The 22,182-nt window shown below is 37.7% G+C and overlaps 3 protein-coding genes and 2 non-coding genes across 10 annotated transcripts; 4 read left to right on the plus strand and 1 right to left on the minus strand.

Moving 5' to 3' along the window:
* Positions 1–133: 133 nt before the first annotated feature.
* On the plus strand, positions 134–4,776 carry LOC132143824 (polyadenylate-binding protein-interacting protein 2B-like). 3 transcript variants are annotated; one of them, XM_059554385.1, is made up of 4 exons: positions 134–157; positions 1,256–1,413; positions 3,735–3,908; positions 4,072–4,776. In XM_059554385.1, the coding sequence occupies exons 1-4, from the start codon at positions 151–153 to the stop codon at positions 4,126–4,128; spliced, it is 396 nt and encodes a 131-aa protein (XP_059410368.1). In that variant the 5' UTR covers positions 134–150; the 3' UTR covers positions 4,129–4,776. The 3 variants fall into 3 exon arrangements, with proteins under 3 accessions (XP_059410368.1, XP_059410366.1, XP_059410367.1); XM_059554383.1 differs by lacking the exon at positions 134–157 and adding an exon at positions 589–679; XM_059554384.1 differs by lacking the exon at positions 134–157 and adding an exon at positions 589–649.
* A 5,395-nt stretch (positions 4,777–10,171) lies between these two features.
* On the plus strand, positions 10,172–14,828 carry LOC132143124 (docking protein 2-like). The gene is made up of 5 exons (XM_059553270.1): positions 10,172–10,330; positions 10,919–11,218; positions 11,496–11,568; positions 12,955–13,127; positions 13,869–14,828. Exons 1-5 carry the CDS (start codon positions 10,274–10,276, stop codon positions 14,790–14,792), a joined length of 1,527 nt encoding a protein of 508 aa, XP_059409253.1. The 5' UTR covers positions 10,172–10,273; the 3' UTR covers positions 14,793–14,828.
* A 928-nt stretch (positions 14,829–15,756) lies between these two features.
* On the plus strand, positions 15,757–21,052 carry LOC132143825 (zinc finger and BTB domain-containing protein 49-like). 4 transcript variants are annotated; one of them, XM_059554386.1, is made up of 8 exons: positions 15,757–16,202; positions 16,309–16,403; positions 16,834–16,936; positions 17,044–17,147; positions 18,894–18,999; positions 19,386–19,450; positions 19,593–19,686; positions 19,871–21,052. In XM_059554386.1, the coding sequence occupies exons 1-8, from the start codon at positions 15,917–15,919 to the stop codon at positions 20,770–20,772; spliced, it is 1,755 nt and encodes a 584-aa protein (XP_059410369.1). In that variant the 5' UTR covers positions 15,757–15,916; the 3' UTR covers positions 20,773–21,052. The 4 variants fall into 4 exon arrangements, with proteins under 4 accessions (XP_059410369.1, XP_059410371.1, XP_059410370.1 ...); XM_059554388.1 differs by having other exon boundaries at positions 19,389–19,450; XM_059554387.1 differs by having other exon boundaries at positions 18,897–18,999.
* A 168-nt stretch (positions 21,053–21,220) lies between these two features.
* trnak-cuu (transfer RNA lysine (anticodon CUU)) lies at positions 21,221–21,293 on the plus strand. Its single transcript has one exon. It is a non-coding gene; the product is annotated as a tRNA-Lys (tRNA).
* Positions 21,294–22,040: 747 nt separating this feature from the next.
* On the minus strand, positions 22,041–22,112 carry trnae-cuc (transfer RNA glutamic acid (anticodon CUC)). The gene has a single exon. It is a non-coding gene; the product is annotated as a tRNA-Glu (tRNA).
* Positions 22,113–22,182: the final 70 nt, after the last annotated feature.

Here is a 22,182-nt window from a genome sequence, read left to right on the forward strand (position 1 = left end):
GGCGCCAGCGACATGTTTGTGTGAAAGGCCCACATGAGCACTCTGACGTAGGGTTAAAATCTAGCCAGGTAACGGTGTCGCTGCAAACTGGAAAATTACTTCTTTTAGTCGATTTATTTGGCGATAGATTAGAGGGACAGAAGCTTTACAATGCCGGGTAAGTCCTCTTAACAGCCCACATCTTCAAAAGGAATCATGTTTAATCCTTTGACTTTGTAAGTGCAGTGTGCTGGTCTCACGCTTTGTTTTGTAAAATGGTAGCCATTGCCGAATCCGAATAGTAGACACACAGAAATAAATCCACACATTTGTCGTGCAATCTATAGCTAATTACGCCGTTATATGTGCTCTTGGCCGAGTTCGCGTAAAGCGCAGTGTAGTGAGATGTGAGGCCTAGTGAGATGTGTGTGATGCAGTCAGTCGTGTGGCTAACTCACTCACGCATCCATCATGCTCCCTTATTTACTTCACGAATCCTTTAAAATCTAACTATTTCAAACAACTGGCGTCCGGTTCTGCTTCAGTAGCATTCAAATAACATGAAAACGTGGCTCGGCAACGCCAGGCAACATTTTTTCACGTGGAAAGACTGCTGTTCCTGTTATGACTCGAGCTAACACGCTTAGCTTCGCGATACACGCTCACAAACGTAAAGCTAGATCAATTGTTTTATTCGAAGGTAGGGCACATCTTGCAGCTAAAGAATGAATCCGTTTTGATTGGAGACATCTTTTTAAAATGGTTTATACTATAGAGTTTTCTCTGGAGCCTTAACCAGGCCTCAGGTTACAATGAATCACATCCATGTGGAGAAAGATGGTGTCGACTGACCTCCTCTTTGTCTCATTTATGCAACACACCGATAGTTAGTAACAGGTAGTTATATAATGTTCTTTAAACCATGTGTTTACCCACTGTGTTGTGTCGCAGGTAGAAGAGCTTAAACATTTACAGCGCCTTCAATTTTGTAACGTCTAACGTTAATTTGCTAGCAAGTTTTGTGTTTATGCACGAAAACACTCAAACAGAGAGGAGCTAATCATTCTTATTGTGATAACAATGACTTGAATGTGTATTTTTTTTTGTTTGTTTGTTTTTTTAACTTGAATAGTTCATTTAACACATGCACATTAATGAGTGAAGTTTTACGATGTGTACAATCTAAACTAATTGTATCCAGTGCCCCATACATTTTTATACTATGTACTAAGAATGGGATCAGTATAAGTATTAATGTAGCTTTTTCCACCCCCAGAACCTGCTGATATTAACAGTCCAGAGGTAGCAAAGACACCTGGAGGAGGCAGTGGATTGGGGAAGGATGAGAATGTGGTGAATGGACACAAGGAGGGGGACGCAAACCCCTTCGCAGAGTACATGTGGATGGAGAACGAGGAGGAGTACAATAGACAGGTCAGTGTGAACCTGATAAACATATATGTGAGTGGTTGTCACTAGGGGTGTGCAAGGATAGTCGAACATTCGAATATTCATTCTGCTCTTATTATTCGATAAATAAAATGATATTGAATTTCGCTATATTTTTGCTTGCCATAAAAAAAGTCCACAATTGAACCTAATTCGGTCACTTTCTGTGATTCTCCACGGCATATTTCAAGATGTATGCAAGCAAAAAATAATTAATGAATCAATAAGAACTGCAGTCTTCTACAGTACTTCAAATATGCCGTGGAGAATCACAGAAAGTGACCGAACTCAAGAACATCTCTCAAGTAAGGAATAAACACAGCTAACTTGGAGAATACAGTGAAAACTCCTCTTCTCGCGTCCGCCCTAAACCCTCGGCACAAGCATCTCAGGTTTCTCGATGAAAACATTTTTGAACATTATCAGAACATTTTCCTTGATGCGAGTGGTGCGGATGCAGCCGCCACCAACGATGAAGAGGATGCAATGCCCACTCATCGGAAAAGACTGAGCCAGTTCTTCAGCGATGATTACAGAGAGTCCAGCCGAGACGAGTGGGAACAGTTCTTGCTGGAGCCATGTATTCCACCAGATGAGGATCCCATTCAGTGGTGAAACGAAAACACGAAGCGCTTCACAAAACTTAATCTCTTAGCACACTGTTATTTGTGAGTCTCGCCAACGTCTGTGCCGTCAGAGCGCGTTTTCTCCGCGGATGGCCTTATTGTTAACAGACTAAGGAGCCAACTTTCCCCCGATCATGTTTACATGCCCGTATTTCTTAACAAGAACATTTGAAACAATAGAAAAAAAAAATCAAAAAAGATTTGCTCACGGTTTAAAAGTTTCAAAGTTAAGTGTAGGCTACGTTCTACAATAGCCTAATTGCTGCAGGCTGCTTTACGTTTTATTTGTTCACTTTTTTTTTTTTTTTTTGCTTTTAATCTGTACTTTTGTTTGTTTGCACGCATTGTTAAAGGTTTTCAGCTACAAATCATAGTGTGTAATGTTCAAGCTTATTGTGTGTAAGCTTGTTCAAAAATGACGGAAACTGTAAATGTTGCTGAAAAATAATGTCTGTCTCATTAAACTTAATTTAAATAAACAAATATTCGAATATTCGTTTTTTTTGTGAGCTCAAATATTCGAATATGATATTTGCGGAAAATGCCCATCCCTAGTTGTCACAGACATTATTCACATGTAGTCAATGCTAAATTTTTTTTGCAGTGAGGTGTTCTCATCGCTTTTATTTGAATAAAACTGGCCAACCAAAAAGATTCAAAATTTTCGTAGCATGCTTAGAATCAAATGAAAGTGAAAAGCTGAGAAAAATCCAGAAGCTACTCTTGAATATTTTTTTTTTTTTTTTTTTTAAATATCACCGACAGTACACAAATCTGATTTCCACTTCTCTATAAGCACCATCTACTCTCAATAAAGTTAGCTTACATGTTTAGTCAGCCAGTGTGTCATTTTTATGCATTTGCCTGAAAAGACAAATCACATGCAAAAATCAGCCCAAATCTGAGAACAGCAGTTTAGGCTGGATGCTAGAGTTTTCATTTTCAAGAAAAGTGGATGGGGATTTTGTGTGGCAAAAATCATTCACTGTTAATTAATCTTGCCTTGTGCTGTAGTTTTCAAATCCCTTTTGCTGTCATGCCACGTTGTGGTTGGTCATGTTACTTAAGAAGCAATAGTGTTTTGTGTCAATGCCATCCGAGTTGGCTCAATGCGATAAAAGGCAGCATTTTCCTTTTTGGCCACATGCATGAGCGAGATTTGAGAGCTGTAGTGTAGGGAATGGTTTTAAGTGAATGAAGCTAATGCAAAATGGTGTATTTTATTTTATGATGCTGATAGTGTATGATAGTGCTGATTTGTTTCCTGTGTTGTACCTTTTTCTTATTTTGTATTTGAAACCACTGTTTATTTCTATATCAACAAAATAATCAGATGAGATTGACTTCGAGACTGAGAGCAAGCATGTTTGAGCGAGACAGTCTGTTGCTGCATACTGACTGTTGTTACTCCATGTCTCAAGTTACACCGTCCGATTTGTTTTCACATTTGCAGTTTAATTTGTTTTTTGATTTGTTTGTTTTTCCCCACAATTTGCAGTGTGTGTTCTCTCCATCTGTTACTGTACAGCAAGTCAAAATAACCTTACAATTCATACACATTTTATATCTATAACCTTTAAACAAACCGGCATAATCGGCTGAATTACTTGGATGTCTAATATGAATTCATACAATTGCCAATGACCACTACATTTTGATGGCTCGGACATCTTGCTGCAGGTGGAGGAGGAACTGTTGGAGCAGGAGTTTCTTGAGCGCTGTTTCCAGGAGATGTTGGAGGAGGAGGATCAGGATTGGTTCATTCCTGCCAGAGACCTTCCTTCTGGAGTAGGGCAGATCCAACAGCAGCTTAGCGGGCTGTCGGTCAGCGACGGAAACGCAGAAGACATTGCAGTAAGTATTACGACATAATGATTCAATGCTTGATTTACAGTTATTTAAGCGAAACAAATCTCACATCCTTCCTGAAAGGAAACCACTTTGTAGATTTCAAATAAATGATGGTGAGATTTTAAGGTTGTGATATGTACTTTATCTGTTTTTTTTTCTTCCACAGCGCAAGAGCAGCTTGAACCCAGAGGCCAAGGAGTTTGTACCAGGCGTGAAATACTAGAGTCCCTCCAGTTAGGGGCTCCTTTATAGAGACATTATGTGACCACTGGTGGCCAGGGGTCACCCTCACACATACTTCAATCTTCTTGGGGTTGTGTGGGGCTTTGATGGGGTGGGGCTTGTGGGTGGGGGAGGGGGGTTGCTGGATGCTCTTCTATAAGCTTTTTATTTCTGTCTGTCTCCATGAATAACGTGGGCGGGTTACTCAGTGTAATGTTCCTATTGGACTGCTGCAGATTGTGACTAGTTCTCCTGGAAGATCTTTGTATTAATCTCAGAGGAACAGTTATGTGGTTTCCACTATTGTGATAGTGACTAGCAGATTGCCCCCGTTTCATTGCCATCTTCTTTTTTTCCTGTCTTTTCTTTTTTCTTTCAAAGGAAGTTTGGTGGGGAGGTGTGTGTCATAAGAGTGGGAGGGGAAAGGGTTAGGACAAAGGAAACCTGACAGTACAAGGACTGTTGACGGATGGACCATTCTATGATGGACTGAACTGGTGGCAGCTGACAACTTTTGAGGGATTTTCACAGAAACTTTTTTTCCGGTTTCTTTTCTCCTTCCTTCGTTGTTCTGTCACAGTGTGCAACATGCATTAACAAAAATGGAAAAAAAATCTAATAAAACAAGCAGGTTCCCTCTTGGACATGATGTTCTGTCCCAAGATGTCTTTTTGTGTTTGTGCATTTAAAATAAAGTAAACTCCTATCTGTCAGAGGAGATAAACTAGTCAACCAGTGAGATTTTACAGGTCCTCACGCAAACGGTGAAAATGGCACGGTTTCGTTGTCTCTTATCTGACACACACATTTGAGGTCTTGTAGTTTAGTTTTCACTAATGAGTTGAATCAGGTGTGTTTGAATAGGAAGACATCTAAAATGTGCAGTATTGGGGGTTCTCCAGGACCAGGATTGGGAACCACTGAGCTAAATGGCTATTTCAGGAAAGCAAAATTATGATGAAAAAAAGGTCAGCTGCTACAAAATGGGTTATTTTACAAATAATTTGTCTATCTTATGACATATGAATGTCAGAACATTGTTCTTAAAGTAGTTAAGCCAAAAATCAAAATTTGCTTAAATTTACTCATCCTCAGGTCGTCTAAGACGTAGATGAGTTTGTTTCTTCATCAGAACTGATTCAGAGAAATTAAGCATTCCTTCACTTGCTCACCAATGGATTTTCTGCAGTGAATGGGAGTCGTCAGAATGAGAGTCCAAACAGCTGATAAAAGCATCCACACAACTCCAGTTCCACTTTAAACTGTCGCATCTGACCAAAACACCCAAAACAACGTTTCTTCCAGTGAGAAGGTCCATCCCTTGTTGTCCTCTCACAACAAAATTAACCAACCTATTTGTTTGTAAATGTTTTGGCCTGTTCTCGCTTGAAATAGGTGCTTGATCTGTGCATATTCCTCTCCTGTTTCAGACTAAATGACTTTAAAACTGGAGAAAGCAAAATTATGGTTGCAGTAAACAGCTGAAGTTGGTGAGCAAGTGATACATTTCTCCAAATCTATTCTGATAAAGAACTCGTATCCATTCTGGATGGCCTGAGGCAAAGGTTTTGTTTATTTTTTGCAAATTTACATTTCTAGGTGCACTATTCCCTTAATCGACAGATGTAGTATATTGTAAATTGTCAGCAGTACCTTTTCTAGCTTACTACACTGAAAGGAGGGATTTTCCCCAGCGTATGTCTTGTGGTTACTCCATTGACTGGAGAGCCTAGACATAAATTTTTCATTGTATGACTGCTTACATTTTATTCTATATTGGCTTAGAGCAGTATTTTGGATTACCAATGGCAGACAAACATGCAATGTGTTGCTTAATCAGACACTTAAGAATGAAACGCATGTCATGGCGAAATTGCTCCACCTTTTGGAAAAAAAAGTTTATTATTTCTGCTTATAAGGGCAAAGAGTATTTCATACTAACATTTCCGAATTTTTGATTCATGGATGTTATATTTATTTAATTGCAGAGTGCTGCATCAGTTTCTTTTTACTCAATTTAATCCTTTAAGCTATTTATATTGTGTTGCTGGTTATACAATTATTTACCATAAGGTCATTTACCAGGATTTTTTTACCACGATACCCTGTCCCACAGGTATTCAGACTTTCCGCAGAGTCTTAAAAAGACTTACATTTAGTTGTATCGAATTTAAGGCCTTAAAAGTCTTAAATTGTACTTGAAAGTCTTGATTATGATTTCAAGAGGTCCTAAATTTGTGGATGGAAAGACCAGAATTGCGATATGGCTCAATGTGATGATTAAACTTAAAAAGGCTAACGTTATGATTTTATTGAATAGACATGAGCGCTGCACATTCAATGTCCAGTGCTTATATACATGAAGAGAGCTGTTTTTGTTTCTCCAAGAGCAAGCATGATTACAAATGTGATATTGATTTTATACAGTTAAATAATAATAATTAGTAGGCCTAAATATTAAGAGATTACGTTTTAGACCCCATATTTCCTGTTTTTGCTCTATTTCTCCAACAAAAAAATCATTTCAAACACCGCTACATCGCTGTTTTGTGTCTCTGAACAAAAGGACCCTGTTTTGTTACTGAATGAATCGACCATTTAAATGATTCGGTTCAATCACTCACTTATTAACAGTGACTTGCTGCCTACTGGTGGTTTTAATTTCACATTTAAGGTATCTCTTAATTTATTTAATTTGTTTTTTTTTTTTTTAATTCCAAACATCAGTTTTTAGTATTTTATGTTGAAAATATTAAAACATTATTAACGCATTTGTTACTGCAGGTTAAGATATTCCATGTCCCTCTGAGCCAGGGCCATAGCTGGGGTTTGCGGGGCCCCAATGCAGGTTGTACCAGTGGGCCCTGTTTGAAATTGTTGAATTTGTATGTTCGTTCTATTTATTTATTTGTGCTATTACACAATGTTTACGTTTTTTTCAAGTTTGAAGGTGTCCAGGTACAGAAACCAAATAAATAAATTTAAACCGTAGATAATAGCACTGCATACTCTTCAATGTAAAAATGAAATATGCAATCAAACCAAAATTTATTCAGACACCTTCAACATCTCACATTTTCACAGTTTATTTGTTATAGTATGGAAAATGGTTATAAAATATGACAAGAGCTCAGAGTTAAACTGTGTCAACAAATTCATCTTGATAATGTCAGATAACTTTGATAGATGTATTATATTTAACCAAAATTCAGACAATTGTTAGTATGACAATATTTACACTACTATCAATACTTTGTTAACCAATTACCAATCAGTGATTAATTTTGTTCAGGCTGTGGCGTGAAAAGGACTGTGGCATTAGCAATTCAGAAAAAAAAAACATAAGCAAAACATGGTGCGTTATATGGTGCTGAATATTTTTTGGTCCCAGTTTTATACTATATATATATATATATATATATATATATATATGACTGTGCATTAATTCTTGTTAAAACTACAAAGTAATTCAGTCAAGAGCAGTGAGTGATTTTCTTTCTTTCATTTTCTTGGATTAACATTACTGCAGCCAGTAGCTAAATTAGGCGCCGTCACTTTAAGAGACAATGAACACATCCAATATATTGATAAACATTTTTTCTCAACGGTTTACTTTCACTTAAGACATAACCGACAGTTTTTTCGAGCATACTTTCCAAGACAGGTATTTTGACATATTTTAAGAAGCAAAATCGGCGTTCAAGCGTTTTGAGAGATGCCTCTCTCTGCGTGAGCCCTGAACACCGCGGGGGCTGAATTGGGCTCTTTCACACCCTTTTCTGTTTGTTAAAACTGTGATTTGTATTTGTTCGTTCAGGTGCAGGAGGAACGTCGAGGAGAGTTTTGCAAAGGAGCGCTCGGTTCTGTGAGAAGCGGCTCTCTGTTTGCGCTCTGAACACAGCGCGCGAGTAACCGGCTACTCAGATGATCTTTTCCGCGTCTTGTGTTTGAATACTTTAATGTTTAAATCGACAAGCGGCAAGTCTTAAAAACACGTGTAAAATGGTAAAGTCTCGTGACGAAACGCAGCAGTGGCCTGTCACCTGTCCTGAGCGTCTTTTTAGGCTGGCCTCAGCCAGACAGGTGAGATCGTTGGGGGCCCCCCCTCAGCCGTGGGACCCTATAATCGTCACCACCTTTCACCCCACTAGCGACGGCCCTGCTCTGAGCTGCATTAAACAGTGTGTAAATACATGTAAAGACACTTCTAATGCAGCTTCTGTGTTTCCTCTGCATTGCAAAGATAAATTCTGTTGATGCTGTGACTTAAATGACTTAAAGGTAAAAATACTCATAAATCTTAATGGAAATTATTAATTTCTATCTTTTTTTTAATCAATATCGCACACCCCTAATTTATGTTATTTAACTGATATAATAATTTATTGATAATTGTTTAAATTAATATATTAATTAATACTTTTACTTTAAAGGCTGAAATGTAAATTTGATCATTTTATAAAACTTTGTTTTTGTGAAAACTTGAACTGTAAATTATGCTATTTACAGTCATTTGTAATGGTATTTTATACTTTATATGGTACTATAGACATTGCCCTACCCCATATGGTATTAATTGTATATGTTCAGGTCTTAAATTTGAGCTTAAAAATCCTGCAGAAACCCGTAATGTTCTGACACTCTTTCTAAATATATGCAGACCTTTTACCATATTAACATTCCTTGTATTAAATGTGTCCAGATTTCCTTTACTGGCAAAGACACACTATAAATTTGCCCAGAGTTCTGTCGAAAATTAAGAAAAGCAATCACGATGAATTGATGACCAAGAGTCTGGACACACTGTTGTGGCTATTTCTTTCTACCTTAATGCCCTGACATTCAACAGTTTAATTATGTTAGAGGATGATGACAGGTTTTATATACTTAATCCTTCATTATGTAATAGTTTTGAAAGATGTTTATGTGAATGACTGTTCATAGACTATTGCTCACTACACATAAGATAATACTGAGTTTGTCTGTGAGGCTGTGAGTTTATGTCTGTGTGCCAGTCTGTGCATGTATAATACTTCTGAAATGAAGTTTGAATGTCAATATATTGTGTCACTATAATTGTTCATATCCGAGTTGTATAACCTAATGATCACATAAATTACGTTATTGAGAAATTTAAGAAGAAGAAGAATCATAGGGTAAATATGTTCTTTTAAAAAATATATTCTAAATACATTTTGATTAAAAATGGTTCAAATATAATAATTTTTTAATTAGATTTTACCCAAAGTCTAAGGGCAAAAAGGCACCCAATATATATATATATATTGTATGATGAAAACTGGTCACCATATGAAAATACTGTCAAGATAAATATGTTAAATAAATGTAGAGTACATACTTATTCAAAATAACCAATTTTTTTGTCTTGTGGTTACTCCATTTACTTGACAGCCTAAACCAGTCCAAAGCCACTAGAAGGTCAATTTTCTTTGTATGACTCTTTACATTTTATTATGTATTTGATTAGAACACTATTTGGGTTACCCAAGTAATCCAACTTTGGAAACACTTTGGAATTACAAGGCTTCTTAAATATTAAAAACTGCTCCATCTACTTTTGCTGAATTAATAGTGAAGTTCATCCCCTCAAAAATATAGAAAACAATTTACAGCAGTTGTACAGCTCTCTGCTGTTCTGTAGTTTAAAATGGCCATGATTCTAATTAGCGAAATCATATTTTTATCTTAATACATTTATTTATACTTAATCAATGTTCAACTGTAGAGAGTGATTCAGAGGTGGAGTATAAAGTGAAGATGCACACTCCAAAACCAAAAAGCAGGATATTTATATAGTATAATAAAGGTTTTTAGAAGATTGTCATATTATCCAGCTGTTTGATGTTTATTTATATATTGTGATTAGGCCGAACTGAGCCATAAATGTTCAGGAAAAAAGAAAACCATTCAAATTTATAATTCAGACATAAATCAAGTCATTGCTCTAAATCCAACAGTGGCTGTTTTTTTTTTCCTTTAAGAGGCGGAGTCTAAGTTTACAATGCTTTTAACTCATGTAATAGGCTTGGTAATATGTGTTAACAGTTAAAGGAGGAAACAGATTGTGCTGGGAAAGGATCAACCATTTGTTAAAGAATTTTTTTGAGCTGTCAGAGTAAGCAGACATGGACACACACAGGAAACAAGGAGAAGTTTACCTACAACATCAGAAACATGGCGAGGTAAGACATCATTAGAGCGTTGCCATTTATTTTTTGGTATTAAAATCAAGCAGATGTGTTTTTGTGTTTGTCAACCTCAAGTATAAAACTACAGATTAAAACCATTTTATTAAAATAGTTCAGAAACTGTTTACAATGATGTTACACCAACTAAAGGTATTATGGTTTGTAGTATTCAGAAAGATTGGATAAAAAAATTAAGGCAGTCATATAAAATATATACAATGATTTTAAGCCTGATGATATTTGATTGTACCTTTTTTAATATAACTCACCATGCCATGGTATGATCTCTCTGGTATGTATGAGATAGATGGAACGAGACTGCCTCTACAAGTTGAAACTTGGTGTGAACATCTCTGCCTTGGTTTCTGTATTACAGCACATTCCATTGACAAATACACGCCCTCATGAAAGTGCACTTCATGTTAAACTAGATTGGAGGGATGTTCTTTACCTGAAGCACAAGTTCCACCTAATGGACAAGACCTTATTAAATGTGATAAATATCATGGTAGTTGCATTGCAGAAACATGGATGAAGGAAAATAATAAATATAAGTAATAGTATTATATTTGTTCTCAACAGAAGTGGAAGCGATATTGGTTGGCCCTTGTTCCAGCTAGTCGGCACGGCGTTGCACGGTTAGAATTATCGGAGGCTGTTCGTGAACGGTCATCTGTGGTGGTCAGACGACTTCCAGAGAAGAAAGTTGTCCGTCTGGCCGACTGTGTGAGTGTCGTCAAGCTGCCTCCTCATGCAGAGGCGTGTCCAGGGGAAAACATGGCTGCTTTCTGTGTGGAGACAGAGGACAAGAGGCTTGTGTTTGCAGCAGAGAAAGAAAGCTGTGGAGAATGGGTGGACATAATATGTAACATTGCCTTTCAGGTTCGGATTTTTTCAGATATGTTTTTATTAGACACTACTTTTCAAAAGTTTGGGGTCCGGTTTTCTTCTTTCAAAAACATCTATTAAAAAAAATGGACCCAAAAGCTTTGAACAGTATGAAACAACAAACCATTTAAGCTGTATAAAGTTATATACATGATCCTAATACAATGAAAAATGCAGATCATTCCGGCCACATAGCTGGTTATTTAAAGTACAGTACCCTTGACTCCACTCCCTGCTGCTAGTGTTTCTCACTGTATTTATAATTTCACAGAAACACACTAAAAGTGCACCACAGCCAGTGCCTCTTATGGAAGACAATCAGATCTACATGTCCAGAGAACAATGTAAGTACAAACAATGGTCAAATGTATCATTCATGCTGTCCTGTGGTTCCCTCCCTCAGAAAATCCCTAGAACCACCCTTAAATTCTCAATTTTTCACAAAAAGTCACCAAATTTGAAAACTAAGTAAATACAGGTAAATTTGGTACAGGTAAAGGAAAGTATATATATATATATATATATATATATATATATATATACACACACAAAAGATACATAAATAAATATTGGGAATTAGTTTTAGTTTCACCAAAGTGCATCCCTGTCCTGCTCAAATACACCAGATAAGAGAAATTATAATTCTCCAAAAACAAAGACTTTATTCATACAAAGATATTTCAGTCAACACACTCTATTACTACAAAGTAAGTGCAAAATACTGAATCCCAGCACACATGACACGATTATGCACTGTCTCTCAGTATCTGGTTGACATGACTGTGCATGAATTGTGGTAGAACTTTTGTGTCCGTGGTTAAAACAAGATGTTCATGCACTAAGTAGTTGGTGCCCTGATATAATCAGAAGAACACAGAGAAGATCTGGACTCTCAGGTGGTTTTGCCTGGACATGAGCATGGGTTTCACAGTACAGGTCATCATCTATTAAGAGGTTTTTCTCGTTCTCAATGTGAGGTTTTCCTCACATTCTGTACAAAAGAAACCATCTGTTTCTGTGACTGTTTCTATAGCTTTTGATGCATTTCCCATAATAAGCTGAAACCCGTCTTTAAATGCAGGTTCTTGCAACCAGCAATTTCTAAAGTGCTGCTCATATTTTTTTTTCTCAGCCATCTTGACTGGTGCTTATAATGAAATTGAGGTGTGTATCATGGCAGGCGTGGCACACTGGTGTGTTCACTTCAAAGGCACATGATTGAGAACAAATGTGAGGTCACGGGCCTACGGCAGGGTGTGGCCAAGCAAAAAAAAAAAAAATATATATATATATATATATATATATATTTTTTTTTTTTGCTTGGCCACACCCTGCCGTAGGCCCGTGACCTCATATACATATATATATATGTATGCAGTTTTTTTTTTTTTTTTGCAACGAGGAGCTATTTAAATAAAACTAGCGATTTTTTTTGTATATATATAAATATTTAAATAGCTCCTTGTTGCAAAAAATAAAAAAAGTTGCAGTCACAATGAGAAAGTAGCTAAATTTCCCCACATTGGCAACACTGCTGACATGTTCCTTAAAGGCCACTCTTACCACTCCCTACGTCATTACTGTATAAAGACTGGGTTTTTTTAACAAACCAACAGACAACACTGAACTACCTTGATGCGGATCTGGTTTAAAACACAACTGTTAACTGTTGACCTCTGAATTACAGCTTTTTATGTTTAATTCTGATCCCGCTGTCTCTTTCATTTTAGTGAGCGAGTTTAAAGTGGTTGTACTGCAGAACGACGCTTCAGTTCGATGTGGCCTGAAAGGACAATACTGGCTACAAGCTGGTGAGGACATGCTAGTTCTTCAAGATCTGGAGACCAGGAGGACTGTAATGGAGTGGCCATACAAGCTGCTGCGCCGCTATGGCCGAGATAAGGTCAGCAGAAAAAATACATAACAGATACATACAGATTATTTAAATAAAATACAATCAGATGTGATTCTTCTGTTTGTGTGATAAATTATAAGATGACTCATATTTTTATTAGCAAAACAAAAAACATCACCCAAAAGGTGCATGCATATTCTTGTTGAATACTGTGTAAACTAAAACACATTATTTGTTCATTTATTTTATGTGTTATAATTATACACTACCAGGCAAAAGCTTGGGGTCAGTAAGGATTTATTTTAACGATTCATACTTTTATTCCACAAGGGCACGTTAAACTGTTCAAAAGTTACAGTAAAGACATTTACAATGTTACAAAAAAATATAATATCAGCATATTTCTGATTTCTGAAGGATCATGTGATGCTGAAGACTGGCGTAATGACTGTTGAAAATTCAGCTTTGGCATCACAGGATTAAATTACATTTTAAAATATATTAAATCAAACCAGCTGTTCGAAATTGTACTAATATTTCGCAACATAATTTTTTTTTACTGTATTTAAGTTTTTGTTTTTAAATGCAGACTTTGTGACCAGAAAAGACTACCAAAAACTACCAAACCAAACTTTTGAATGCTCTGTCTCTTATAAAAAAAAATACTCTACCAAATTGTATGTTAAAATGACATATAGCCTAATACACTAACCTCTTTTTTTTCTTATAGTAACTTATGTTAAATGAGTGCTTACAAATATTTTTGACTTTCTCTCCGTTCCTCTCTAGATACTGTTTTCTATAGAAGCGGGCAGGCGCTGTGAATCAGGCCCTGGAACCTTTAACTTTGAGACCAGACAGAGTGACGAGATCCTTCGCCTTATTGAGTCGGCTATCCACCAACAGAAGAGCCTTGCTGTTACTGGAGACAGGCACTCGCCACATTCCCCACGTTCTCGTTCTCCTCGCTCACCCCTGCCCAGACGCCCAGAAAGTATTATTTTGCTTGATATGGAGGGCAGCAACAGCCCTCAGTCTTCAGATGCAAAAATGCCCTTGTACCCTAATCCAGCAGATGTCCTTGGCCCAAACATATATGCTTTCTCAAACAGACCTGCAAGTGCTATTGGCTTAACCGAACCTCTGTATGCAAACCCTGCAGATTCCGTTAGCTCCTCAAAAAGCACACACTCAGACCCTAGTGGCAGTATTAGCTTGATTGAGCCTGTGTATTCAAATCCTGCAGTTTTAATAGGCAGTCATGAATCTGTGTACGCAGATATAAAGACAGATCCTCTCCCGTCTCATCATAGCGATGAATCAGAACCAGTGTATTCTGATCCTGCAGATGTCTTTCGCCCAAAACCTGACAACTGTGTCCAAGCCAACCCTACCAACACGATTGACTGCCGGCCTCTCAAAACAACACCAAACAATGACAAGCAGCAAGAACCTGTGTACTCTGAGGTGTACGGCCATGTCGAAATAAACACAAGTAAAAGACTTGACCAGAAGCCTGAGGAGCCCATTTATAGTGTACCTGAGATTGTACAGTCAAATCAAAACAATAACTCTCAACAAAACAAAATGCCTGAGGAGAACCAACCCATCTACAGCAAAGTTAACAAACCACCCAAAACCCTGCAGCCTTTCCATGAAAAGAAGTTAAGCCAAACACCGGAGGTCGTCTCTGAGGACCTTGGAATGATTTAATTCAATCTGTAATATGTGACCTGGAGCACAAAACCAGTCATTAGGGGCGATGTATGGTTTGTTAGGATAGGATCATATTTGTCCGAGATACAACTATTTGAAAACCTGGAATCTGAGGCTGCAAAAAGTATTGAGAATATCGCATTTAAAGTTGTCCAAATGAAGTTCTCAGCATTGCATGTTACATCAAGAATTAAGTTTCGATATACTTACGGTAGGAAATTTACAAGATATCTTAATGAAACACAATCTTTACTTGATATCCTGATTATTTTTGAAAAATGAATAATTTTGACCCATGCAATGTATTTTTGGCTATTGCTACAAATATACCTGTGTTACTTATGACTGTTTTTTTGCTCCAGGGTCACATATAAAGTCTTCACAAGTATCTGTTAATATTTAATGTTTAAAATGTATTATATTCCGCCCACTAATTTCATTATTTATTAATCCGTTCTTCAAGATGTTTTGGAATGATGACTGATGTGTGTAACACTGATGCACATTATGAAAAAAATCTATATAACAGTTATATAAAACAAGTATTTCATTTTTGTTTTGTTTTACAAGCCCAAATATGTTGCATGTATTATGTATTTTCTTGGTGTACCACAGCAGAATTAAATGATTATGTTATGAACTCTCTGCATCTTTCACTGAAAGGCTTCAATGGCTAAAATCTCAGCCAAGCTCAAAGCAGTTAAAATTAAATTCAAAAATCAATAATTGAGGTATCCAGAAACAGATTTGAAACAATAGGCTATGAGTTTATAAACAGTTTCCATCTGGGTTGAATAGGCTATTGAAAAAGCTATAAACAAACGGTTAAGCCTAAATTAACCAAAATATAACTAACAGAGTGGCCAAAACAACAATCAAAGTTTTATTCATTCAGTAAATGTATTAATATTATCGGTGTGCGCTGTGAAAGAGTCTTTATGGTTTTTACGTCACTACTACTACTGACCGGAAGTGAATAGCGATGACAAACAGATGAGTGTTATTCCCACGACGGTTTAAAGATATGTATTTACATTTTTGAATTCGGTATCATTTTTTATTCAGCTCTCTAATCATTGAACGTTTACTGAAACGTGCTGTAGGACGCTTAAACGTTAACCATGTCGAATCGCATCGCTTTCCAGACTCAGCTCGCTTCCATTATGGAGGTTCTGGCGAATGCAGCGGTGGCTGAGATATGCAAACTCGTAGACGACGACTACGCGGTCATAAACTTACAGATGACCCAATGTCAGCGTGAAAACAAAGCCCTGAAGAGGAAACTTCACATACTGGAGCTAAAGATGGCTCGGGGGTTTGCAGAGAGGAGGATTAGTTCACTGCATCGCGCTAACCGGGTTCAAGTGAGCGCCGCTTTGTCAGACAAATACAGGAACCAGACTAACGGTGTGTGATCATTAAACCTTGTATGAAATATTCTGCCATCACACCAAATAAATTATACCTCTAATGTAGTTAAAGTACTCTGTTTTGTGTTGTTTCACATATTTAGATGTGCTGTATGGAGCTCAGTTTAACTCAGCACTGTGGAGAAGAGGAGGAACAGACTCATCTGCTCAGCAAGATGAAAATGAAACTAACAATATGGTAGGTAAGCCGTTATCTCTTTATGATAACCACAATAACTGGTTTAGCCACTTTTTATTGTGAAATTTGTAGTAATGAACAAAAAGGTTTCAGACAGATATATAGATAAACTGTAAGAATCAAGTAGACTGTATTTTTTATATAGCACTTTCCACAAAGCAGCTATTTACACAAATTGTTAATGACTTTAATGTCTATAGTATCTTAATATCGTCATGCTTTAAAAAGCATTTAGCAGATTCACTTTTTATAAAGACAGATTATAGGTAGATCTATCCATAGATTGACAGATAATAAAAAAAAATATGTTTACATATGTTTAAGATATATTGACTGTCATAGATAGATGGATAGAAACAGCTGCAATTGTTGAACGTACATATCCGTATAATATATATTGAGATTTGTGAAACATTTCCTTTCGTTAAAGACAGGAGATGCAGTATTATCAGAAGCGGACACAGTGCTGATAAAGGATGAGATGTTTGAGGAGGACCAAACACGGCAGCAGAGACTGTTCATCAGAGATGGTGGTGAGTGCATAGAAGAACACAAGACGCCTATTATAAAATTGACAGAGGTTGGGTAACTATCAGCACCCATTTTAAAGCTTGTCTTGTAACTGTTTCACTTCTTTCAGGAGTAAAAGAGACGGAATCACAGACTGGAGAGGCAGGTTTTGGTGATGTTCAGATGGTGAAAGATGATGGTCAGGTCTCTGGGATGCATCAGCCGACTTTGGAGGTCAGTGGATCTGACACTGCGCTTAAATCTGAGCCACAGTTTGAGAGTGTTAAGGGGATATCCCAAGAGCCCGTAGAATTACATGCTGAAGGAAAGTTTGATTTGAATGGAAAATCCAGTCCTATGAGGGATTATTTTATGCAAGGGAGTGACAATGTTGACTTGCGTCTACGATCTTGCACGTACGTGAACAATGCAAGATCAGCTGAGAGCCAATGCACAGACCCTTCACGCCGTTCAGAGGTCATAGAGGTCGACTCTGCAGAGGAGGTGGAAGAAATTTCTGTGTGGGCTTGCAAAGTAGCACGTGGCAAAAGCCAGGCTCCACGAGTTTATCCCCAATACGTGAGGGAGGAACGCCAGGATACCAGGATCCTCTTGCCTTCCTCCAATCCGCCACTGGTGACAAATGACTTCGCAGCAGTGGCATCAACATCTTCAAAGATACAGGGCATGGATAGCTACCACAATGTCAGAGATCTCATATTTAACCAACAAAGAGTTGGTCAGACCAGAAATGACAGAGTTCCTCGCGAAAAACTTTTTGCCTGCACATATTGTGGCAAAGTTTTCAACCGCCCCAAAAAGGTGGTGATCCACCAGCGGATTCACACGGGCGAGAAGCCGTTCAAGTGTAACACCTGTGGGAAGTTCTTTGCAGAGGCGGGAAACCTGCGAAAACACCAGAAAGTCCACACAGGAGAACGTCCGTATAGTTGTACCCAGTGTGGACAGACGTTTGCCTGGATACGAAACCTCAAAAACCACCAACAGAAGTACCATACTGATATGTTAACTGCAGAAGAAACGCTTTCTCAAGGAGGAGTCAATAAATGATCACTAGATTACTGCTAAAGAGCGTCTTATGCAACCATCATATCTCTTCCAGATGAGACTTTCATTTAAATTACATACATGATTTACATTGTTTTTGAGCAATAGGGATGTGAGTCAAAGTGTTTTATATATATATATATATATATATATATATATATATATATATATATATATATATATATATAAATTAACAAAACTCAGAGTAAATCTCTGTCCTGTGGTATACTGTAGAAAAAGGTGAATCAACTTACAAATACAGTTTTTGGTATAATAAATGTTGAACATTTTTGAATAAACATTTCTGTACTCATTTTGTGTTTTTTTTTTTTTTTTTTTTTTGAAGAACATTGACCCTGAAGGTAGTAGTTGGAGGAAGTAAAACTTTATGTCAGCATCTGGTGGTCACTGCCTTTGCAACCACAAGTATAATATTTACTTCCTAATATGAGAATAGTGAAAAACTCTATTTAACTAATATCCAGAATTTAGTCAGCACTGCAATAACATAATTTCTGATTTTCCATTTGAAAAACCATTACACTATGATGAATGATTAGATCCACATACTGCACTTTGGTCAATGCACTGTTGTTTTAATAGTGCTTTTATAAATAACCTGACACTGAAACATTGATAAATACTAATAAATCATACTCTGGTTGTTCAGCAGTAGCATAAATACTTACCCACCTTTTTTTTTTTCAAAACATGAAACATCCACACCTTTTTGTACAGTCGAACTTCATTTATCAGGATCATTATGACACCCTAACAATCCACTGAACACAATTCCTCATATACAAGAAATTCCTAGTTAATTTTCACATGGAAAGCTTTAGTAAATTACCTTGATGTTTATGTGCCAGCCAGGGCCATCTTGTAACACAAAGCCTTGTTTCATGTGTTCAGCAGCAAAGACAGGTGGAAGACGGAGAGCCAGAAACAATAGTGATAAAGGAGGATCTGAACGACCAGTGGGAAAGAAGCCAGACACAAGCCATAATTGTGCAATATGGTGAGTAGAGGGCCAAAAAAAGCAGTCCTCTCTTAGGTGCTAAAGTCAGTTGTAGAATAGTATGATTCCATTTGTGTTGAATTAAATGTCTTTGTTATAATAAGAATTGCTGCTGCAACAGAGTAAGTATAAAGGCTTGCTCAATAAGACAGTGGCAGTGAATTGCTGCAGCAATAAAAAAAAACCTCTAGCAGATCTAGAAGGTGGTGCTGGGGTGGATGAGGGTTCCAGTAGGACCGGTATTAAATACTAACCAGGATAGGAATAAAGGAGGCTGCTGAAGCCAGTCAGAGGCACATTAGAGTTTCATGGCTGAACTAGTTATTTACATACTTTGGTCTGGAATCTAGTATAAAAAAAAATGACCATTCGTTCTCTTTCCTCAGCAGAGTCTGATACAGAAAATGGTAGCAGGCGACTTTCTACCTCACCAGCCAAAAGCACAGAGAAGGTTTGTTGATGTTCTGTTCTTTTAAGATGCAAAAAACTCCTAAAAAGTGCCAAGAGGTCACATCATGGCTGCAAAGTAAACGTAAGCCACTTTAGGATCAAAACAACAACAAAAAATGAATGTAGTATTATATTGTTTCCAGCCTATAGATGTGGAATTTCCCCATTTAAGTGAAAATTGCCAGGGTAGGAGCCAGAGAACTAGCATTTCTCCATCCCCTGGACTGAAGATACAGGGTGAGCAAATGGAAAAAAAATTAAACAAATGAAGGTTAACCTTTCAACGCTTATTTCCATTGCATATGTTTACATGAACTCTACATACAAGTACTTTACTAAACAGATTTGAATGCCATCTTAAATTTAGAGCTATTTGCAGATTAAATGTACTCTGACCGTATCTGAACGTGTTTACATCCAGGTACTGTTGAGTGCAGTCCAAGTAGCTCTCAACAGCACCAGTACCACAGGTTTGCTGTTCGACCAAGCAGAGGTCTAACAACAGGAGAAAGCGCAGCTTTCACAGGCTCAGGACACTTACACAAGGGAATGGTGAGAAGCAGAACTTCACCCACAAACCAGCCTCAGCTCAGCAGAGAAAAGACAGCCATTGAAATGTCAGAAACGGACTGCTTGTTGTATGACAGACCTGCAGAACCTAAAACCAGCTTTACGCACTGGCCCGCACATCCATCCTGTTCATACACAGAGTCGGACCAGGATCAAGACTGTATGCTGGTTCAGTCAGAGACTGTATCATCTATTAGAAGCTCCAAAGATGGACGGGATGGAGCATCATCTACCCGAACACATGTTGTTAGAAATGCAGCAGAGGGGTCGATCAGAGAAGAGGAAAGGTGGAATCAAGGTCCCATTTTGAGGCAAAGCCAAATTGAAGCATCATGCAACGTCCGTAGACGTGAAGTGATTCAGACAGAGACTGCAAGTAGAACAAACCCTTCATATTTCCCTGTGAAACCCCAAACTATATCCAACCCAACTCATCCTGGGGCTTCTCTTGCCAGGCTGCAGCTACCAAAGCACATGGAGAACGGTAGACGGAAAAGCTATGTTTGTAAGTTCTGTGGAAAGGCGTTCTCTGGCTTGTCCAACATTGTGGCCCACCAGCGAGTGCATACAGGCGAGAGACCCTTTAAGTGTGACACGTGTGGGAAGCTTTTCACAGAAGCAGGCAACCTCAAGAAACACCAAAGAGTTCACACAGGAGAGAAACCCTTCGTCTGTCCCCGCTGTGGGAAACGATTCGCATGGATCTGCAATCTCAAGACACATCAGCAGTCGGCCTCCTGTGGAGGAGTCTGATATATGTCTGATGAAGGGCTTCCAACTCATGCCTTTTTAAAACCAGTGGTCTTCAGAATGTCAAAGGAATCATTACAGTACTGTTGGAATAATTAACACAAGAAATAAAAGGTGGTTTATGAAATATAAATTGAAACATTAATAGGCAGATTAAGGTCTGTAAATGTTAGCAACGGTTAAAGCAATTGTCTAAGGTATTTTAATGGTGACTCTCCGTGAATTGTAATATTAAAAGTGAGCAGCAGGTGGTGCACAAGCACTAATGAACAGAGCAATCTTTTACTTTACCCACACGGGATTGACGGATTTGGCGGTACAACAAGTCTGCTGTTTTGAGTGCTCTAGATATTAGTATTAAATAAATTTATAAATGTAAAATTGTTGGTAATGTTGGTGTTGTACTTGTGTCTCTGTTTTGAATATTTTGACTGATAGTAGTTCAGTATAAGCCCGGCTAGCTCAGTCGGTAGAGCATGAGACTCTTAATCTCAGGGTCGTGGGTTCGAGCCCCACGTTGGGCGCTAGCATTTTATAGCACTTCAATGTGTAAATGTAAGCTTATTTTTTTCTCCAGAGAGCAGTTCTGCCAACAAAACCTGATCTCCAAGAGTTGATGTGATGTTTTACAGATCTCCAGCTGACAACTCATTGTGGAAACTGGTGAAATTAGCTATATAGCTTATAGATGTCTATAAGCTATAGCTCATTTCTTACAGAAATTACTTAGAACTTTCTTAGATTCTTACATCATTAGACCATTGGAGATTCGTATGATAAATCTAAAGTTTGAAATAAAAGTCTAAAAAGTGAAGCTCAGAATGAAAAGTTGCTTGCTTTCTGACAAAAAGAGAACGAAATAAAATGCTTTTGAAAAAAAATGAAGTAATAAATATTATAGCAGAGGATGGTTTCGATCCATCGACCTCTGGGTTATGGGCCCAGCACGCTTCCGCTGCGCCACTCTGCTGATTCGTATTCTATTTTGGTTTAGTGCATATGACTTTCTCACTTCCTCCTTAGTCTCCTTGGGTTTTTTTTTTTTTTTCTCGGTCAATTTGTGAGAAACTATGTTAAAGGGTTTTTTTTTACATACCAGCCAAGACTTGATTATAACATACCTCGGACGATATTCTGTTATCTGTGTATCCGTGGTGCTCACAGGCGCGAATTCTCAAGAATAATATACTATTGAGAACTTTTGGCCTTAATGTTACAACTTGGATTTCTTGTGTCGAATATCTTTGTTGGACTCGAAAAAAAAACAATCATTCCCTGACCGGGAATCGAACCCGGGCCGCGGCGGTGAGAGCGCCGAATCCTAACCACTAGACCACCAGGGAGAGATGCACAGCGGCTCTTTGCTCACAGTATTGTACCTCTGTGAAAGTCTGAAAAGGTCAGTCTAAATTA

The sequence above is a fragment of the Carassius carassius genome, chromosome 7 (genome assembly GCF_963082965.1).
Source record: "Carassius carassius chromosome 7, fCarCar2.1, whole genome shotgun sequence".
Lineage (NCBI taxonomy): Eukaryota > Metazoa > Chordata > Actinopteri > Cypriniformes > Cyprinidae > Carassius > Carassius carassius.

Excerpts from the sequence above, each read along its gene's own strand:
- LOC132143824 (XM_059554383.1), top strand. The coding sequence starts at position 604 with ATGACTCGAGCTAACACGCTTAGCTTCGCGATACACGCTCACAAACGT. Across the intron at positions 680-1,255 it reads ATCAATTGTTTTATTCGAAG|AACCTGCTGATATTAACAGT; the intron begins GTAGGGCACATC and ends TTCCACCCCCAG. Across the intron at positions 1,414-3,734 it reads AGGAGGAGTACAATAGACAG|GTGGAGGAGGAACTGTTGGA; the intron begins GTCAGTGTGAAC and ends ATCTTGCTGCAG.
- LOC132143124 (XM_059553270.1), top strand. The coding sequence starts at position 10,274 with ATGGACACACACAGGAAACAAGGAGAAGTTTACCTACAACATCAGAAA. Across the intron at positions 10,331-10,918 it reads AACATCAGAAACATGGCGAG|AAGTGGAAGCGATATTGGTT; the intron begins GTAAGACATCAT and ends TGTTCTCAACAG. Across the intron at positions 11,569-12,954 it reads CTACATGTCCAGAGAACAAT|TGAGCGAGTTTAAAGTGGTT; the intron begins GTAAGTACAAAC and ends CTTTCATTTTAG.
- LOC132143825 (XM_059554386.1), top strand. The coding sequence starts at position 15,917 with ATGTCGAATCGCATCGCTTTCCAGACTCAGCTCGCTTCCATTATGGAG. Across the intron at positions 16,203-16,308 it reads ATACAGGAACCAGACTAACG|ATGTGCTGTATGGAGCTCAG; the intron begins GTGTGTGATCAT and ends TCACATATTTAG. Across the intron at positions 16,404-16,833 it reads AAAATGAAACTAACAATATG|ACAGGAGATGCAGTATTATC; the intron begins GTAGGTAAGCCG and ends CTTTCGTTAAAG.